Source organism: Onychostruthus taczanowskii, unplaced genomic scaffold, assembly GCF_017590055.1.
Source record: "Onychostruthus taczanowskii isolate IOZ18803 unplaced genomic scaffold, ASM1759005v1 scaffold26, whole genome shotgun sequence".
In the NCBI taxonomy this organism is placed as follows: domain Eukaryota; kingdom Metazoa; phylum Chordata; class Aves; order Passeriformes; family Passeridae; genus Onychostruthus; species Onychostruthus taczanowskii.
In genome coordinates this window covers 8,384,385-8,400,883 of record NW_024499906.1, presented here as the reverse complement: position 1 = coordinate 8,400,883, position 16,499 = coordinate 8,384,385, and the positions used below count along the sequence as shown (strand labels likewise).

Genomic DNA, 16,499 nt, shown 5'->3' with positions numbered 1-16,499 from the left:
GCTTCTCACTTTGTGATTTCTATTTCCTTTCAGTTCCATGTAAGACAATTCAGCACTTGAAATACCTGAGAACTGTAAAAGCATTGCAATGTTCATGTCTCTTGCAGTTGACTAACGAAATAAGAATTTTAAAGTCAGTTCTTGGAAGGATTCTGCTCTTTTGTTCAATTATTACATAACAAATTTTACACAAATGGTATTAGCTTTGTGTCAGAAATAAATTTGGGTAGAATCTCAAGCCTTCCACTGAATCATCTCTGCAAAGATGGCCCATCTTTTCAGCAAGAAGCAGCCTAGAGAAAGCAAAAGAAGATGTCCTGTATTACTTGAGGACAACATGATAACTGAAGTATTAAACACAACAATTATTACTTACCTTTCTTTGGCTAAGAGAACAGACATCCCCACCAGCTTAGCAAACTCATCAGCTGTGAGAGAACCCTTTTCAGATACCTATCAAAGAACAAATACACAAATGAGCAAACTATGGCATTAGAAGAAGAACGAAGTTCTCTCAGCTACTGAATCAGGTCTAGCCTTGTGATGTGATAAATTGGTAGCAATTCCCTTGAGAAGAGAATTAATTTGTTTGCTTTTGTAAAAGTACAATTAATTATGAGTATTTCCCCTTAAAAACATCTCTTCCGTGTCCCGGGAAAATTGCTAAGTACAAAAAAGCAAGAGAGAAAAGAGTTAAATCTGTAAAAAATCATATGGTACACATTCCTTTGGATTTTTTTTTTTTTAAAGATGCCTTGGAACCAAATGAACTGAAAAATTAGAATACCTCAGCAGCACAACACAGTCTCCATCAGTATTTACACAGCAGAACTATTCTAAGTGATTCTGCAAACACTGAAGCCTAAAGGAGGAAATAAAAGACCTGTTCAGGGCAGCTCATCGATGTAGAAATACGTTATCTCAGGTGGAAGAGAAGAATTTGAGTTTTATGGCATTTAAAAAACACCCACTGCCTCCAGGAAAATCCCCAAACCTTAGTACTTCACATTATGGCATACTAGAGGAGAAACTAAAAGCCACCATCACATTCAGCTGACACAAAAGACAGGCTCACTCTTGGGTCTCAAACCTTTGGCCCTTTTGTCTCAACCATGCTATTTAATAAAATTAAGCCTTCTCACACATGTTGGAGACGTTCAAAATACTAGATAAATACTACATATGAAGTCTAGACTTATTATTGCATTGAATTTGCCAGATAAACATGTTTTATTCCCTAAAAATTAATAATCCTTCCATTTCTCGGTTGCTTTAGATTCAAGCAAAGTTGCAAATCCGGATGTAGTTGCCATTTCCTGCTTCCCACATAACTGGGTGGGGAGGGGTCTATTCTGCATCATTCTCAGCAGTAGTCCTTTTACAAAAACTCAGATTAAATCAGTCCTAACATGAGATTTTCAGAGGCTAAGAGATCAAATCTGAGTAATGGACGTCAGCTATACAATGGGTGATGAATTATCTTTCCTCCCCAAACCACTATGCTCATCAAGGGTGATGTCGGATTCCTTTGATGTCCGTGTCATTTCCTGTCCTCACCAGCCATTCAAAACCACATCTCTCTCCTGCCTGAAACCTATGGCTTCCTTTCACTTCTCAGAACTTAATGCATAATGTGCAGTAACATTGAAGTAAGGTGCTTTTGGCCACAAGTCTGATCTCATCTTCCCTTTTCCATACAGGCTAGTCTTCCCCAGTCGAAGCCTCTCCCTTCCATTATTCTATGGAGCCAAAGTCTCATATTATGAAAATAACAGAAAAAAGGCACCTTGGTAATAAATCCACCACCTGCTACTTTTGCAGTTGACTTCCCTTGTTATCAAAAAAGATTTTTCCTTTCTTTTCAAAGACATAAGCACTCTTACTGAAGACAAAAAAAAAAACATTAGAAACCAAAAATAATTTAAAAAAAGCACTAAAATGGTCTTGGTATTTTTCTACACATTTAAGAAAATAAACTGAAAATATTAACGTACACTGAAAGACTTAAGCATTTTAGTGTTGTTGATTTTGAATGGAATCTTTTAAATGACTGTAAACATTTATCTTATCTATTCCTCTTATCTAGAAGTCTTTCTGATGAGCAAAAGCTGTAAGTTGACAATCATGCAAAACACACTGAGCAGTCTACCTTGTGTCAAGTGAGGAGGTGTCTGTGATAGCTCTACTTTTTCTTGACTGCCCCCTCTTTGACCTTGATGTTTAACTTTGGATACACTGGATCGGCCTTTTCTCAAATGTATGAAAATCAAAAAATTACACTCCACTCAGAAAGACATGAGAAAATGTAACAAATAATGGGATAACAGGACTGTAAAGCAAGACCACAAAGGTTTATGACACTGAGCAATTCATACAACCTTTTTCCCTGATGAAGCTGGCTTAATTCTATACACACTTCTCTCCTACTGAGTGCTCTTCAGAGCAGCAAACTTGGTACACATACAATGTACTGTTCTATGAAATAAACCCAAACCAAACATATATCAATATTTAAGAGCTGTTTCCACTGCCTTAAAGCAGTACTGTGTCTGAAGTCCACTTCAGACTTCTGTTAAATTAGGTGCTCAATAAATGCCATGAATTTCAACCTACAGAGCAAAAGATTTGGAGGAAGGCTGAAGGTTAAAGAAGTTTGAAAAGAGATAGAAAAGTGATTTATTCCTTAAAGAGAAAATAATGACTAAGATTATTGCCTGCACAGAACTTTGAAGTTGAGAAGTGCTATTTAAATATTTCTCTTAGAAGATATGAAGTGGAATGCTTTGTATTTTGAAACCTCAAGAGGAAATCTCATACCTCAAGTTTTTTAGCTAATGTGTTTAAATTTCTCTAGCATGGTCAGAACACTGAAGGAGATGAAGTACACTTACTGTCTCTAAAGCAGCAGCTACCATTTCCTCTTCGTTATGAGACTGGAGTTCAATCACCATCACACCACTATCAAATATCCGAAGCCTAAAATCAAAAAAGAGAGGCAAAGTAACTGAAAACCTTGTGCACGTCACTCATGGTCACATTTCTAATGCATCCACATCTATAACCACTTTACAAAAGGGCAAAAAATCCCCCCAAACCCAAGCAAGTTCTCTAAGATGAACTTAGGCTTAACAGCATATTCAAAATCTGAAGAGACAGAAAAGAGCAGGGCATATGTCTGGTCTTGGTTAAACCCTTTTCCAGTACAAAAAAATTCCAAGTGAAAAAATAACATCTTCCTAGCTAAAAATTAATGTTTTAATGTAGAGTGAATGTTGGTGCATATGGCATCATCCTTTGAGGAAAGAATGACTTTGTTAAAATATCCACAACAGCCACAAAAAAAATCTATTTCAAGTAAAAATTAAATCATAATGGTCTGACCTGTGAGTGCCATGCTTTATAAATAAATCTGTAAAGCTCTTACCTTAGTGGTAATTTCAGTGATTCCAGCATTTTACAAGCATTTACTAAATCTTCTGGTGACAGCAGCTATTAAAATAGTAAAACATATTTATTCACAGTTTGCATTTCAAGTTTATAGTATAACATCAAAACAAACAAAGTTTTAGTAGCTGAAGCTATAATATACACCAGGCTACATTTATTGTTAATTCTTTTTCCTTCCTATTGTGTAGTCTATTTTCTTGGCTTCTATGCTCCTTTCTGTTCTCTTACTATGTATTCTATAATAATCTTCCTTGTTTTGTTTACAGAAAGAATTGCTGTATTTTGTTAAAAAAAAATTCCCAGAACATTCACCATTCTTTAGTAGTCTCTGACCTTTAAGTTTTGTTTCCAGAGAAGTATGTATTTTCCCTTTTACATGGTATCATAAAAAGCATACATTATTACTACTTGTAAAGGACACATAAATATTATAAAGAAAAATGAGAAGGAAAAAGGTAAAACCCCTCTAATTTTAATAAAGAGCTGATCACATTGTGTTGTAGACAAGTAGAATGAGCCATTGGTAGGGAACATTTTTACCCTTTAATTTCCTTATGACTGAAGTCCTGTTACAGCACACTGACCCAGAGCAGTGCCTCACCTCTAGCCCTCGAGCACGATTCACCAGGCAGTACACTTCTGTCAGAGACATGATCCCCCCTCGCTCCTGTGTTAACGAGCACAAGACTGATGAGAGAAACAGCATTAGCCCAGGAAACTCAGTCTCTACTTGCAGATGGCTGATTAAACAGGTGAGACAGAGGGGCTAAATGATGGGCCCTTATGGGAAAAAACTAAAGAGGCAAGTTGTACCTTTCACTAGTCATTTTCAAATGCAAAATAGTGACGCTACACCCAAGGACTGTGAATTACTTTGATTTTAAACCAGAGAATAAATCACAGGAACAAGGAATTTCAATATATAAAATCTATCAATCAATTTACTGTTTTTACTTTTCAGAAAAAATCAGTTTTCCATTCTGATCACAGTAGGTAGCATGTACCTTTCACAAAAATACTGTAGTATATATGCTTTTTAGGAATAACATAGCCTTGTAAGTTGCAATATTCAATTTAACTTTTTGGTGAGAAACCTGTAATCTGTAATACTTTAAAGATAAATTAAAACGAGATATTACTATGGGTTGGTAATCTACTTAATATTTCTCTCCTATATTTGCAAAATATATAAATTTTAAACAGTTTAAAAAGACTCATTACTTTTATTCTCAGTCAATGTCATTTCACTCTTTCTTTAAAAAAGGAAATATTCTGCAGTAAGGGATAAATACAGGGCTGTTCAAATACAAGAAAGACCACTTGAGTAATTTTCTGAATCTCATCAACATTTTGCAAATCAGAAGTTGATGCCATTAGTCCAAAGAAAAAATCATACTGAACTTTTTTATTCAAAAAGGCAATATATATTCCTCCCCTTAACATGGAACAGGAGGCTGTGCTGCTAAATCTGCTTTAAAAAGAGGTAGACTACTAGAGCCAAAACACACATCAAAATTCAGCAACACATGAAAAATGCTGGTGCAAGATGTGGTGCTTTACCTCTAAGGGAGTCTGCAGGATTCCAGCCAGTTGCTTTGCCAGCTGCATGTGGTACTGTGTACCAGATCCGTATGTTTCCCTCGTAACTGGATTAGCTATACCCATACTCAGTAGGTAGGACTTGAACATAATGGTCTGAACAAGCAAACAAACAAATAAATTTAAAAGTACATCAGCTAATGAGTGATTCTGGTTTTTAAAAATCTTTAAAAAAATTGATTACTATAACACAGTTTTGGTGAATAAATCAATCAGTTTGCTACCAATAAAGTAAATTACTAGACAAAGAGAAGGCAAGACTTCATACCATTTGTTTTTGACCAGCACAGGTGAAAAAATAGAAACATTTATATAAAAGCAGTAAAATCATTGCTTTTAAAAAGAGTTGAAATAAAAATTAACACTAAGTAAGTAAATTGTACACCAAATGTAAGGGACTAAACACAACAAAACCAACCAGCAAAGGTTTTTATTAACACCACATTATTAATCAGATAGCTTTTTGCTTTTCATTGGAACATTTTTGTAGAATTTAAAAACAAAATTAATTTACCTCATCCTCAGTGATGTCACCTTGTTTTTCTTTAATCTTGTTGGCTATTGACTTGGATAATTCCACCATTTCCTTAGCCTATCAATAAACATACACAAATAAGTCAACTTCCAGTGCAAGAGAAAAAAGCATCCTTAAAACTGAGAAAACAAGCCTAAGTCCACTTGGCCAAGTGACACATGCCATTCATCCATACCTTCTCCATTAGTTTGCTAAGGTCCTCAAAAGCCTGAAATGAAAAGCAGACAATGCAGATCAGTATAATTACAGCATTCAGTTTTATGAACACAGGGAAATGCCTTTGTCCACTTACCCAAGCTACTCCTAAGAGCTGCTACCCCTTTAGGTGAGTATGTTACAATATGAGATACCACACCTTATTTGTTGACACAGCTGTTCTACAGCATGTCTTACAATTAAAATAAACAACAAACAACAAAAAAGAGAATCAAACAATCACATACTTTTCCAGTATATGAACAGAATTTCAGAATGATTTATGATGTCCATGTGATAAGAAAGGACAATGAGATATTGAGTCCAAGAAAAGATTAAACTGTCCAAGTTTATTATGTGCTCTGTAAGATGGGGGAAGGTTTCTGGGTGGTGATGGTAGGTTTTATTCCAACAATTAACCCTCTCTCAAGGAGATCTGGACAGCTGCAAGACAGCTGTAAAGCTACAGATGTACTCCTCCTGAAAAGACAACTTTAATCAGTGAATGTTACTTAATTAGTAAGAAACACTCATTTCAAATGAGCAAGAAAGAGGATATCTGAGGGACAAAACCCCTGAAATGTGTGGCAACATCTCTTCATTTAAGTACTCTAATAAAATGCTATGGTCTCAAATACAACAACTCTACAACAATGCACAAAGGGTTTTTAGGCTTAAATAAATCATACTTTAAAAACAGCTGAAGGTATACTGAAATTCCAAACTTTTAGTAATGATAAACTAGCATTAAAAAAAAAAATCATGTTAACAAAAAAAAAGAGCACTAGCAACTCCATTAATGCAACTATACTAAAAAGCAACTCTCTTTTCTCCCACCCTCATCAACACACATTCATTCAGCCTCCTCACTACTCTCAAATGCATGACAACATGTCCAGATGATCAACCTTTTCAAACAAACTTTTTTGAACAACTGGTATGAAAAAGTTCCTGGACCTTTTCATCTAAAGTTTGCCTGACACCAGCACCAAAGCCCTCCAGCCACAAGTAAAGAAGGTTCAGTTACACTGCCAAATGGCCAGAGAGACATCTTGCCTACAGCTTCTAGTCACTGCCTCTATGTCATTTCGGCCTTACTCTTACTTTCCCCACTAGAAAGACACACTTTAGCAGTGTTTTTGCAGGAAGACCCCACCGTTCCCATATACTTTTATGTAGAAGCTTATTGGTCAGAGATTCAATGTGCAAAGAACAGAAGGAGATGCCTCTAGAAAGAGACAGGGTTTGCTTTTCGCCTCCTGATAGTGCCAGGGTTTCTCCACTGACTGAACAAGTTTAGTGCCCTAACACTTGGTACCTGAGTTAGATATCCAAAATCAGGTGGTTCACAGGGAGAAAAGAAAATATGCCACTGTATAACAATAATTTACCACTAAGAAAACAGAAGATTCTATTTGGAATACTTCTTACTCCCTAATCTGCCAAACTGAGTAACATACAATAGATTTCCCAATCTCTAGTGTAAATCAAAGTCCTGCTTCTCTACTTGTATATGATATCAACAATAAATTTTCTGACAGGGCTTTTCCCAGCTTATTTCTAACCTCTATACCTGCATGAAAACAACATTCATCAAAAGAACCCCTGATTTAGCTAAATAAACAGTATGCTGTGTCTAACTCCTCCTCTGCCTGACTCACCCGGGGCAGGCCTGGAAACAAAGGGGAATGTGCACACACCTAACAGGAACTTCCTCAGATAAACAAAAGGCTAAAGAACTGGATTCTTATCAGCACTGAACAGCACATGCAGGAAGCCTTTTCCTGGAAGCCAGGGCACCATTTTTTAAATTAAGTCATTTATAACATTTAAAGCTGGAGGAAGGCAGGATTTTACAAGTCATGGCTTTCCTCTGCTCATACAACATGTATAAATGGATTCTTTTACTCTCTGCAAAGCTACTAAAGGAAAAAAATATGCAGACAATGCCTTTTGAACTATATACCCACGCATGTAACCACAATACCTTTTCAACTACACACAAAACTTCATTCAGTACATTCCTCACAGACAGAAACCAAGAAAGTTTAATGCTCCCAGTATCTGAAACAGCACGTGGCCTGCAAAGGCACTTTAATTTTCATAAGCATTAGAGGAGGGAATGCCTTTTTCTTGTGGCACATCCCATAAAGCTTTGCCACAAGAACAAATCTGCTGCATGTAGTTTATGAGTACTTTTGTATCAATCTCTACTACCAAGACAGACTCAGACTATTTTTGAGGGTATTGCTCTCAGGTATATATGAAGAAATTAGATGCCTCCACTGTCCATCAGTATTGACATCTGGAATTCAACTATTGTGCTGGATCTATGTAAAAGAATGGTCTCCATCTAGGCTAGGTATTTTGCAAAATACTTGAAATATCTTGTCAATGCCTGAACTGCAAATCATTTTCTGTAATTATAAGCCTAAATGTAACATCTAAAAACTTGACTATAAGAAGAAAATCTAGCTTCATCACAGTTATATGCACACACTTGGATCACCATATTCTGCTTAATATCTATTCAATTTTCAATTGAAATCAAAATTAGTTTAATAACTACACACTGTCAGTTTCAAAGAACAATCGTCTTGAAAGGAATTGTTTAAATTAAGTACCTTTACATATACTGGTAAGCAAGTTAAACGAAATAAATAACTGCACACTATACACTCTTAAACAGTTCAGACTTCTCAACAAAAGCTAAAAGAAAGTGTGAATGAATGCAAATAGTTCAGACAGATGGCTGTCCTTGAAACTTCAAATGTACCTACCTCGGAAATGTTTTTGTCAGTCTCTTTTCTTTTTTCTTCTAATTTCCTTTCAATACCTACAATTCCTACAGCCCTTATTCTTCCTGCCTAGGAAAAAAAAAAAAGGAAACAAGGAAAGAGTCAAAATAGGAAATGCTAAGTTTTCTCATCTGCCTCACTGTGAAAATTAGAGGACCGGAAATATTCCCCCAAACAGCAGATATCATTCATACAATAGTTCATACATTTCTTGACAGTAATTTCCAAACCATTGTTAAAAAAAATAAGAAATGTGAACCATGTATGAATTTGCTGTACTAGACAAGTATGATATTGACAGTATATTTGAAGCTATTAATATGGCTTAATATCCAGACTAAGTATTCCAGCTCATCTCAATTCTAGCCTCTCAAGTCCATGTGAACATCCATACTAGAGCTGTGAAAATGCCTGAGTGTATTACTTCAAGAAATCCAGCCTGCAGAAACAGAAACATAGAAACACAATGCTAAGTACAGTCTAATTTACCTTCCTCAGAGGTATTAGAATGTGGGCGATGGTGAAACTTTTACCAGACGCCAAATGTGTTCTAGAAAGGTTGGTACCTAAGTGGCAGCAGTGCCAGGCCTCTCATCTCTGACTGCAAAGCTTAGCACTGGTGTTAAAGAGCTGCCATGACTTAAGTAGAGGTAAGGCATTTTGATTAGATTCTTCATGCATTACTCCAAATGCAGCTGTCCATATAGATACTACATTTACCACAGGGGACATACATGATTTCATATTGAACAATCTTTAAATCATCCTATTTCACTCATGCAATACCATATATTCATATATTCAGCACATTAATATATAGAAACAACAGCTACATGTTTATCAGAGTTAATAACTTAGAAGTATGTAGGCAGATAAACATTACCTAACATATGACATTCTCCCTAACAACTGTCCTTTTAGAATACACATTTAAATCAAACATGTATCAGTTTCAAAGAGTTATATAAAAGTCACATGTTAAATATTTGACTTCCAGCCACAAAAAAATAAATCAGGAATCACAACAAAGACAAAAAATTTTCCAGCTTCATTGGACCTCATATGCTGAATAAAAGTATATGCAAATAAATACTGTATTTGCACAATTATGTGTCTGCGTGTCTAATTAAAGCAAACAAAAAAAAAAAGAGCCCATTATCTAAGCATACTCAAGAAAGAGAGGCAACCTTTGCATTGAAAAATGCAAAGGAGAAGCTAACTTATGCCAGTGAAAAAACAGGCAAACTAAAGCTGAATTCCTGCACATGCCCACGGTGTTGGTTAGAGTCACACGCTGGATGTGGTGTATGGGGGTGGCAAAAAGTGGCAGTAAGAGATTACACACAGATCCTGCTCAGAAGCTCTGCACATACCTGTGAATCCTTGTTAACTTGCATGGCCTGACCAGTGGGCATGCTCTCCCATCTCCTTTGTGTGATTTCTTCTGATAATCGTCTGTAGAACTGCAAACATTAAACAGTAACAATAGACACTTCATTAACTGTGCAGAGTTCCTCTGTGTGTTTTTAGCATCTTGGTGATGACACAAACTTCACAACGTATGGAGACAAAACATGGTATCACCTACACAACTCATTATATGGAAATTCTTAATGCCCACTCTTCAAAAGCATTCACATTAGAAGAGAAACCATGTAGTCACTAAGTACTTTTATTGTAAAATATTTCTTCAGATATTCAAAATGTCCCAAACCATGTTAAATGTTGAGGTATACTCAAGGCATGTTTTTAAAGGAAGGAAAGCTGAGCAATCCAATTGCTATTAATCTGCTAATTCAACAATATAAAACAACCACAGAGATCAATTACACCGATTTGTTTATTGCTAATACCAGAAGGTTGCATTAGTTATCACTAAGTGTGTCCCACTGACCAATACCCAGACAGAAAATCTATTCCACCCTTTTCATTGTTCAGGTTCACAGAAAAGCATTCTGAAGTCATAAAGAAAGGCTGGGGTTTAGTTGATGTGCTAGGCAACCAGTAAGCAGAGTAAGTTTGATTTTGAGACACAACATTAAAATAAATATGATTATGATTGCAAAACACACACATTTATACTATGCATAAACCCACAATCATCATAATCTGAAAGCTGCTCACAAAGAAATGAAAGTGAGTCTGATCAAGCACGTGCATTTTTAAGACATTTCTAACTAATTTGAGCCGCAAATCTTATTTTCTGCAGTGAACAGGTACTGCTTTTTCCACAGTACAAAGTTAAAGTTCTCAGTCTCGTCAAATGAGGATCTTCCACTGTGAAATGTCTTTACAGAGTGCAATTTCTTAGGTTTTTAGGATGAGCTTTCTTTTAAGAATATATTACATTTTTCTTAGAATGCTCAAAGCCTTTGAGATTTGGTGTACGTTAAAAAAATTATACAGTGTAAAATGAACTAAATTTCTGAGGCAACAAAAGGCATTCAGCAATAAAATTAGAGAGATAATTAGGAATAAGTTGTATGATTCCTGTTCAATAGAGGGTACAAAGAAGTATCTTTTACTGTTAAACATTTAACAGATTCCAGGGATGTCATTTTGGAAAATCCCATGTTCAATTTAGTAGATTAGCAAAGGAAGTATAAGATTATACTAAACGCCCTAAAATAAGAACTAGCCTAGTAATGCCTCTTGACATTTTTGGAACTCTATTTGCAGTATTTAATGAAAGTATAGAACATGGGAGGCTCATAGTGTTTGTCTCCCAAAAGGATGTATTGAAAAAGCTCCACCTCAAAAGTAAATATGGAAAGATAATGGAAAATTATCAATAACACAGCAAGAAGAGAAAAGCATGTCCAATGACCTGACTGTGCTTGGCATCCATGGTACAAGACTTACCTCAATCTGCCCATGTTCTTTGAAAGAAAGCTTGATGTAAGAATATTTGCTGCTTTGGAATGGACCAGGCTCTTTGTTTGAAGAAGCAGGGTGAAGATGAACTACTATTTTGGCACTATGAAAAAGGTAAAGCAAAGAGAAGAGATTTTTGTAATATTTAAATAAACTATTTCTGCATCAAAGTAAACCATTTCATCAAAATCTCTATTAACTATCTCACATAAGAGCTAAAGATCACCAAAGAATGCTTTATATTCATGCATCAACATTTAAAATATTTTGATGAAGTAGATCTTGCATAAAAACTACAACAGCCTCTAAAGCAGAAACATTTTACAAATTTAAAATGTACCTACCATCAATTCTTTAGAAATGAACACAACAAATTTTAAAAATTCAAGCAATAATTTTCAAAAACCTTTTAGTTAGGATAAAAACTGATTGTCAAGTTGTCATTTAATTTGGCATTAGTTATTGCAGGTCAAAAGCTAAAATACACTACCTTTGACACAGGAAAACAAAAGGTCTCAATATTACGTGTAACCATCCCACTTCTATATGTCACTTGTGGACACTGTGTGTGAACTTATCCAAAACTAACATTCAAAGTCAACATGCATGAAAATAACAGTCTAAAAGGACACCTACTATCAAAACAAACCTTGGGAGACCATGATTTTAGGAAAATTAACAGACTGCTACCACAACACGACTGCAAGTCCTCCATTCCCATCTCATTCTACTGATAGTCTTTGCCCTGGTCTTTACTTACTTCTACAGCATTAGTGAATGAACTGATTTCTTCTGGATACCTCCACCATATTACCTTGCCAATCTGACTGTAGGCTGCAAGCAGATGTTAATTGTGTATATATTTTTTCAGCCAATATTTTTTCTCTCTTTAGAAACTTAAAATCATAGAATTGTTTATGTCAGAAAAGACCTCTGAAATCATCAGTAGTGATTACAAGACAGTTAGTTAACAAATCACATCAGACATGACTCTCTTACACATTTGACCTCAATGGTCCTTGTGACTGTCAGTATGAAAACTTAAGATTGTAAACGGAACCTACCATGAATTGATCTATAATACTGGGTACCTCACATAACATGCATGTGAAAGGATCCATCTGAAAAAGACAATGAGGATGGCCATACCTCTTTCCTATCCCAGCTGCTTGCTCTTCAATAAATACAATCTGAGACAGAGGTACAGCAATGCAGCACTCCTGCAACAAACACCACAAACGCAGGTGAATTAAACCATATCCTGTTTCTTCACTCTCTAAACCCAAGTGTTCTCTATTTTATAAACAGAATGGATATCTACAGGTGCTGCCTGAAGCACTCTATGTAAAATATGATTGGTAACAACAGAAACAATGTATTACAGTGAAATATATGTAGAAAAATAACAAAAAAAACCCAAACCCAAACCTGAGTTCTAGTTAATTTAAAAACCTCAACAAACTTAAGTGTCAATGTGTCAACTTTAAAAACCTCAAGCTAGATTCAGAGAAAGGACTATGAGATTTAAAAGATCTTTAGATCTAAGGTCAAAATTTAAAGACTAAAATTTTCACACAACTGCACCTTATCTCTGAAGGTGCACAATACTCACGGATTCTTGACATTTTTGCACTGATGTTACTTTGGGAGCTAAAAAAACATCCAAACCCACATTCTTTTAAATGCTAAATATCTAAAATCTACACTATTGTCTGAATGTAATAGGAATTTTTCCATCCATTCTACAGTGAAGGATGCTGCTTAATTCAGCAAAAACAAAACAAAGAGCAAGAAACAAGGCTGTATCCATTTGCTGGAAATAAACTTATCCCAGGCTAAACCCTTTCTACATGCATTTGAGACAGAAGTTGCTATGGGAATGATTCAAAACATCTAATAAGGTGCCTGGTCTTGTTTTGGTGAACATCCTCTGAGGAACATCATCTTCCACACCAACACCTTGGTGAGTGACACAGTCACACAGAATGCAGGAAACACAGCTTGCATTCCCCCTTCTTTCTTCCACCTGCCACTACCTAGCACCAATTTACAACAAACACTATTACAGGGCCCTCTCAATCCCTACTACTAAAACTGTTCCTCTTTCTGTGGAGTAGTTAAATACCCATTAAATATGAGAGCAGGGAAGTATACATGCAGGAACTCCAACTAATAAGTAAATCTCTTATTGGGAAAAAACCTGGGTGGTACTTCCTTTTCTAAAAACTCTTAATGCAAGCTAGCTAGGCTCTTCTATGACTCTAGTTTCTAAAGCTATTACCAACAGTTAATGTCAGCCACAAAGTTGTGGACACTTTAAAAGATAGGCAATATTATACTTCTGTTTAAAATGGTTTTGAAAATGACAAAAAGAGTTCAGCAATATATATGTGCACTGTCAAAGTGACTGATTTGTTTATTTCCAAGATAGAAAGTTATGAACCTATTTTAAGTACAAGGACTTAGAATCACCCCTTCCTGATGAGAGAAGCTAGAGGAAGGGATACAAAACCAGAAATGTGTTAAATATGCTGTGTGTTTATTTGAATTTTGTCTGCCTCATGCTCACATTATGCATGATTGTGTCATTTAAATTTTGTACAAGTCTAGCTATGTAACAAACTTTACAGCATTCCTTTTTTTGTTTCTTAAACACTGTTTAACTGCAGATGACACATAAAAACAGCAGCTATAGGACCCAGCCATCTGTTTCTGTAAGATATGTTAACCTATCATGTGCCCCATTAATTATTATACATTGCTGACACAATAAAAAAGGGAGTCTCTCTACAAATGTTTTCTAGGTGAGCTAGCTAAGGTTTCTAAGTCTGACGTCAAACCACAGCTGAGCTTAGACAACAGCTACTTGTTGTTTATTATGAAATTCACAACTGAATGATGTACAAGAGACAATGGTGGGACTTACATGATTCTTCTGATCCCTCCAGATCAGTCTGTGTGTGCTCAGCAGTAAAACTCCACTATCGAATTTCACCTGGGCAGGAAAAATAAAACAGATCAACAACACATTGAACCAGTAAGTTACATAAATACTGGTCTTGGAAACATTACACCTTACCACAACAGAGCAATCAGATTTAACAAGCTAGTATTTTGAGAACACTCCCTTTTTTCCAGAAAACAAAATACATAAAGTTTAGGAAACAATGGAGAAAAATAGTATAAAAGGATTAGATGGATAAACACTAACTTCCTTTTTCAAGTGAATAAACTTTCCCCCCGGAAATCCTGAGGGATCCTCCCTCCATATACTCTGCAAGATATACTAAAGTTCTTAAATGCATTTTAAACAGGCCTATTGGCTTTGGAACATTCACTATATGATGACAAAGAAGGTAGAAGTTATGCAAAAAAGCAAAGCAACCTAATAAAAAGATGCTGCACATAGTCTGAAATCCTCCATCCTATCACAAAGGAGTATTGCTTCTATCTGTGCTGCTGTTGAAAAGCTCTTTACTTATCAGACAGCAAACAGTACCTGGAAAATCTGCATTAGCAAATTGCTTCCTACTTGTAAAATCAGAAGCATGTGTTCACAGCTTTTTGTGATGGCATGCGATTACCATGGTGTAGAAAAATGGAGAGATCAAGAGTCAGTCCCGCAGTGAAGTGAAGCAATAAGCAGGATGGCTCAGAAGAGAGGAGAGGGTATGTCGGCACCCAGGACGGCTCAGGTGTGAGTTGTGCGTCATGCCCGGTACCACACCAAAGGCAGGCTCAGCCCCGCGCAGCAGTGACAGCCCGAGCAGAGCGACACTGCCTACACACACCCTGCGGGGGCCCAACCCGCACCCCGTGTCACACACACTGTCCAAGGCCTTTCTCACAGAATCACAGAATCAATTCAGTTGGAAAAGCCCTCTGAGATCATCGGGTCCAACCTATGACCCAAAATCCCTATGCCAACCAGACCGTGGCCTTGAGCACCATGTCCAGTCTTTCCTTAAACAGCTCCAGGGATGGTGACTCTACCACCTCCCAGGGCAGTCCATTCCAATGTCTAATAACCCTTTCTGTTAAGAAATTCTTCCTAATGGCCAACCTAAACTTGCCGTGGGACAGCTTAAGGCTACTTCCTCTTTTCCTGTCACTTGTTGCCTGGGAGAAGAGACCGACCCGGACCTGGCTCCACCCTTCTTTCAGGCAGCTGCAGAGAGCAACAAAGTCCCCCCAGAGCCTGCTCTTCTCCAGGAAACAATCCCAGCCCCTTCAGCTGATCTTCCTACGATCTGTGCTCCAGGCCCTTCCCCAGCCCCGCTGCCCTCCCCCGGATCCGCTCCAGCATCTCGATGTCTGTCCTGAGCTAAGGGGCCCGGAACTGAACACAGGATTCGGGGCGCGGCCTCACAGTGCTGAGTACAAGGGGACAATCCTTGCCCTGCTTACCACACTATTGCTGATACAGGCCAGGATGCCATTGGCCTTCTGGGCTACCTGGGCGCACCGCTGCCTCACGTTCAGCTGCTGTCCACCAGCACAGCCCCTCAAAGCCTGCAACTCCGCCCTGATCTCCCCACAGAGACAAACCCTGCCAGACCCTGGCGCAGAGCGTCCTCCCACACCCCGGATCGAAGCTCCGCCTGCAGCCCAAGCCCTTCACACCCTTTGTGTCGCGTCCCTCGCCCAACACCACCCGCACCCACAGCCCTGCCAGCCCCCTTTCCTGGGGCCCACTGCCGCGTCCTTTACCGTCCGCCCCCGCCCCGGCCGCGCCGCCAGGCCCCGCGCGGAGCGACCCCAGCTCCAATCACCTTCTCCTCCCCATCGCTGAGGCGCACGCCGCGCTGCTGGATCACCAGCGTCTCCCCCAGCTCCAGCAGCCCAGTGGTCCACGAGAACCTGTCCATGGCCGCCCTTCCCCTCCCGCACCGGGCCGCGGCCGCTGGGCGTGCAGGGACTGTGTGCGGCCGATCCGCACCCTCTAGCGGCGGCCCGGGGAGCGGCCGCCATGTTCTCCCCCGGCGAGCGGCGGGAGGGCAGCGCCGCCCGCCATTGGCCAGTTCAAGCCCCGCGGCCGGGCCAATCGGGGC

At 38.1% G+C, this 16,499-nt stretch overlaps 1 protein-coding gene across 1 annotated transcript; it reads right to left on the bottom strand.

Moving 5' to 3' along the window:
- On the bottom strand, positions 1-16,406 carry VPS36 (vacuolar protein sorting 36 homolog). The gene is made up of 14 exons (XM_041407370.1): positions 16,221-16,406; positions 14,375-14,443; positions 12,598-12,668; positions 11,437-11,551; positions 9,948-10,037; positions 8,557-8,643; positions 5,757-5,789; positions 5,561-5,638; positions 5,008-5,142; positions 4,049-4,114; positions 3,425-3,489; positions 2,892-2,976; positions 377-453; positions 1-293 (listed from the first exon to the last, which is right to left on the bottom strand). Exons 1-14 carry the CDS (start codon positions 16,314-16,316, stop codon positions 200-202), a joined length of 1,161 nt encoding a protein of 386 aa, XP_041263304.1. The 5' UTR covers positions 16,317-16,406; the 3' UTR covers positions 1-199.
- Positions 16,407-16,499: the final 93 nt, after the last annotated feature.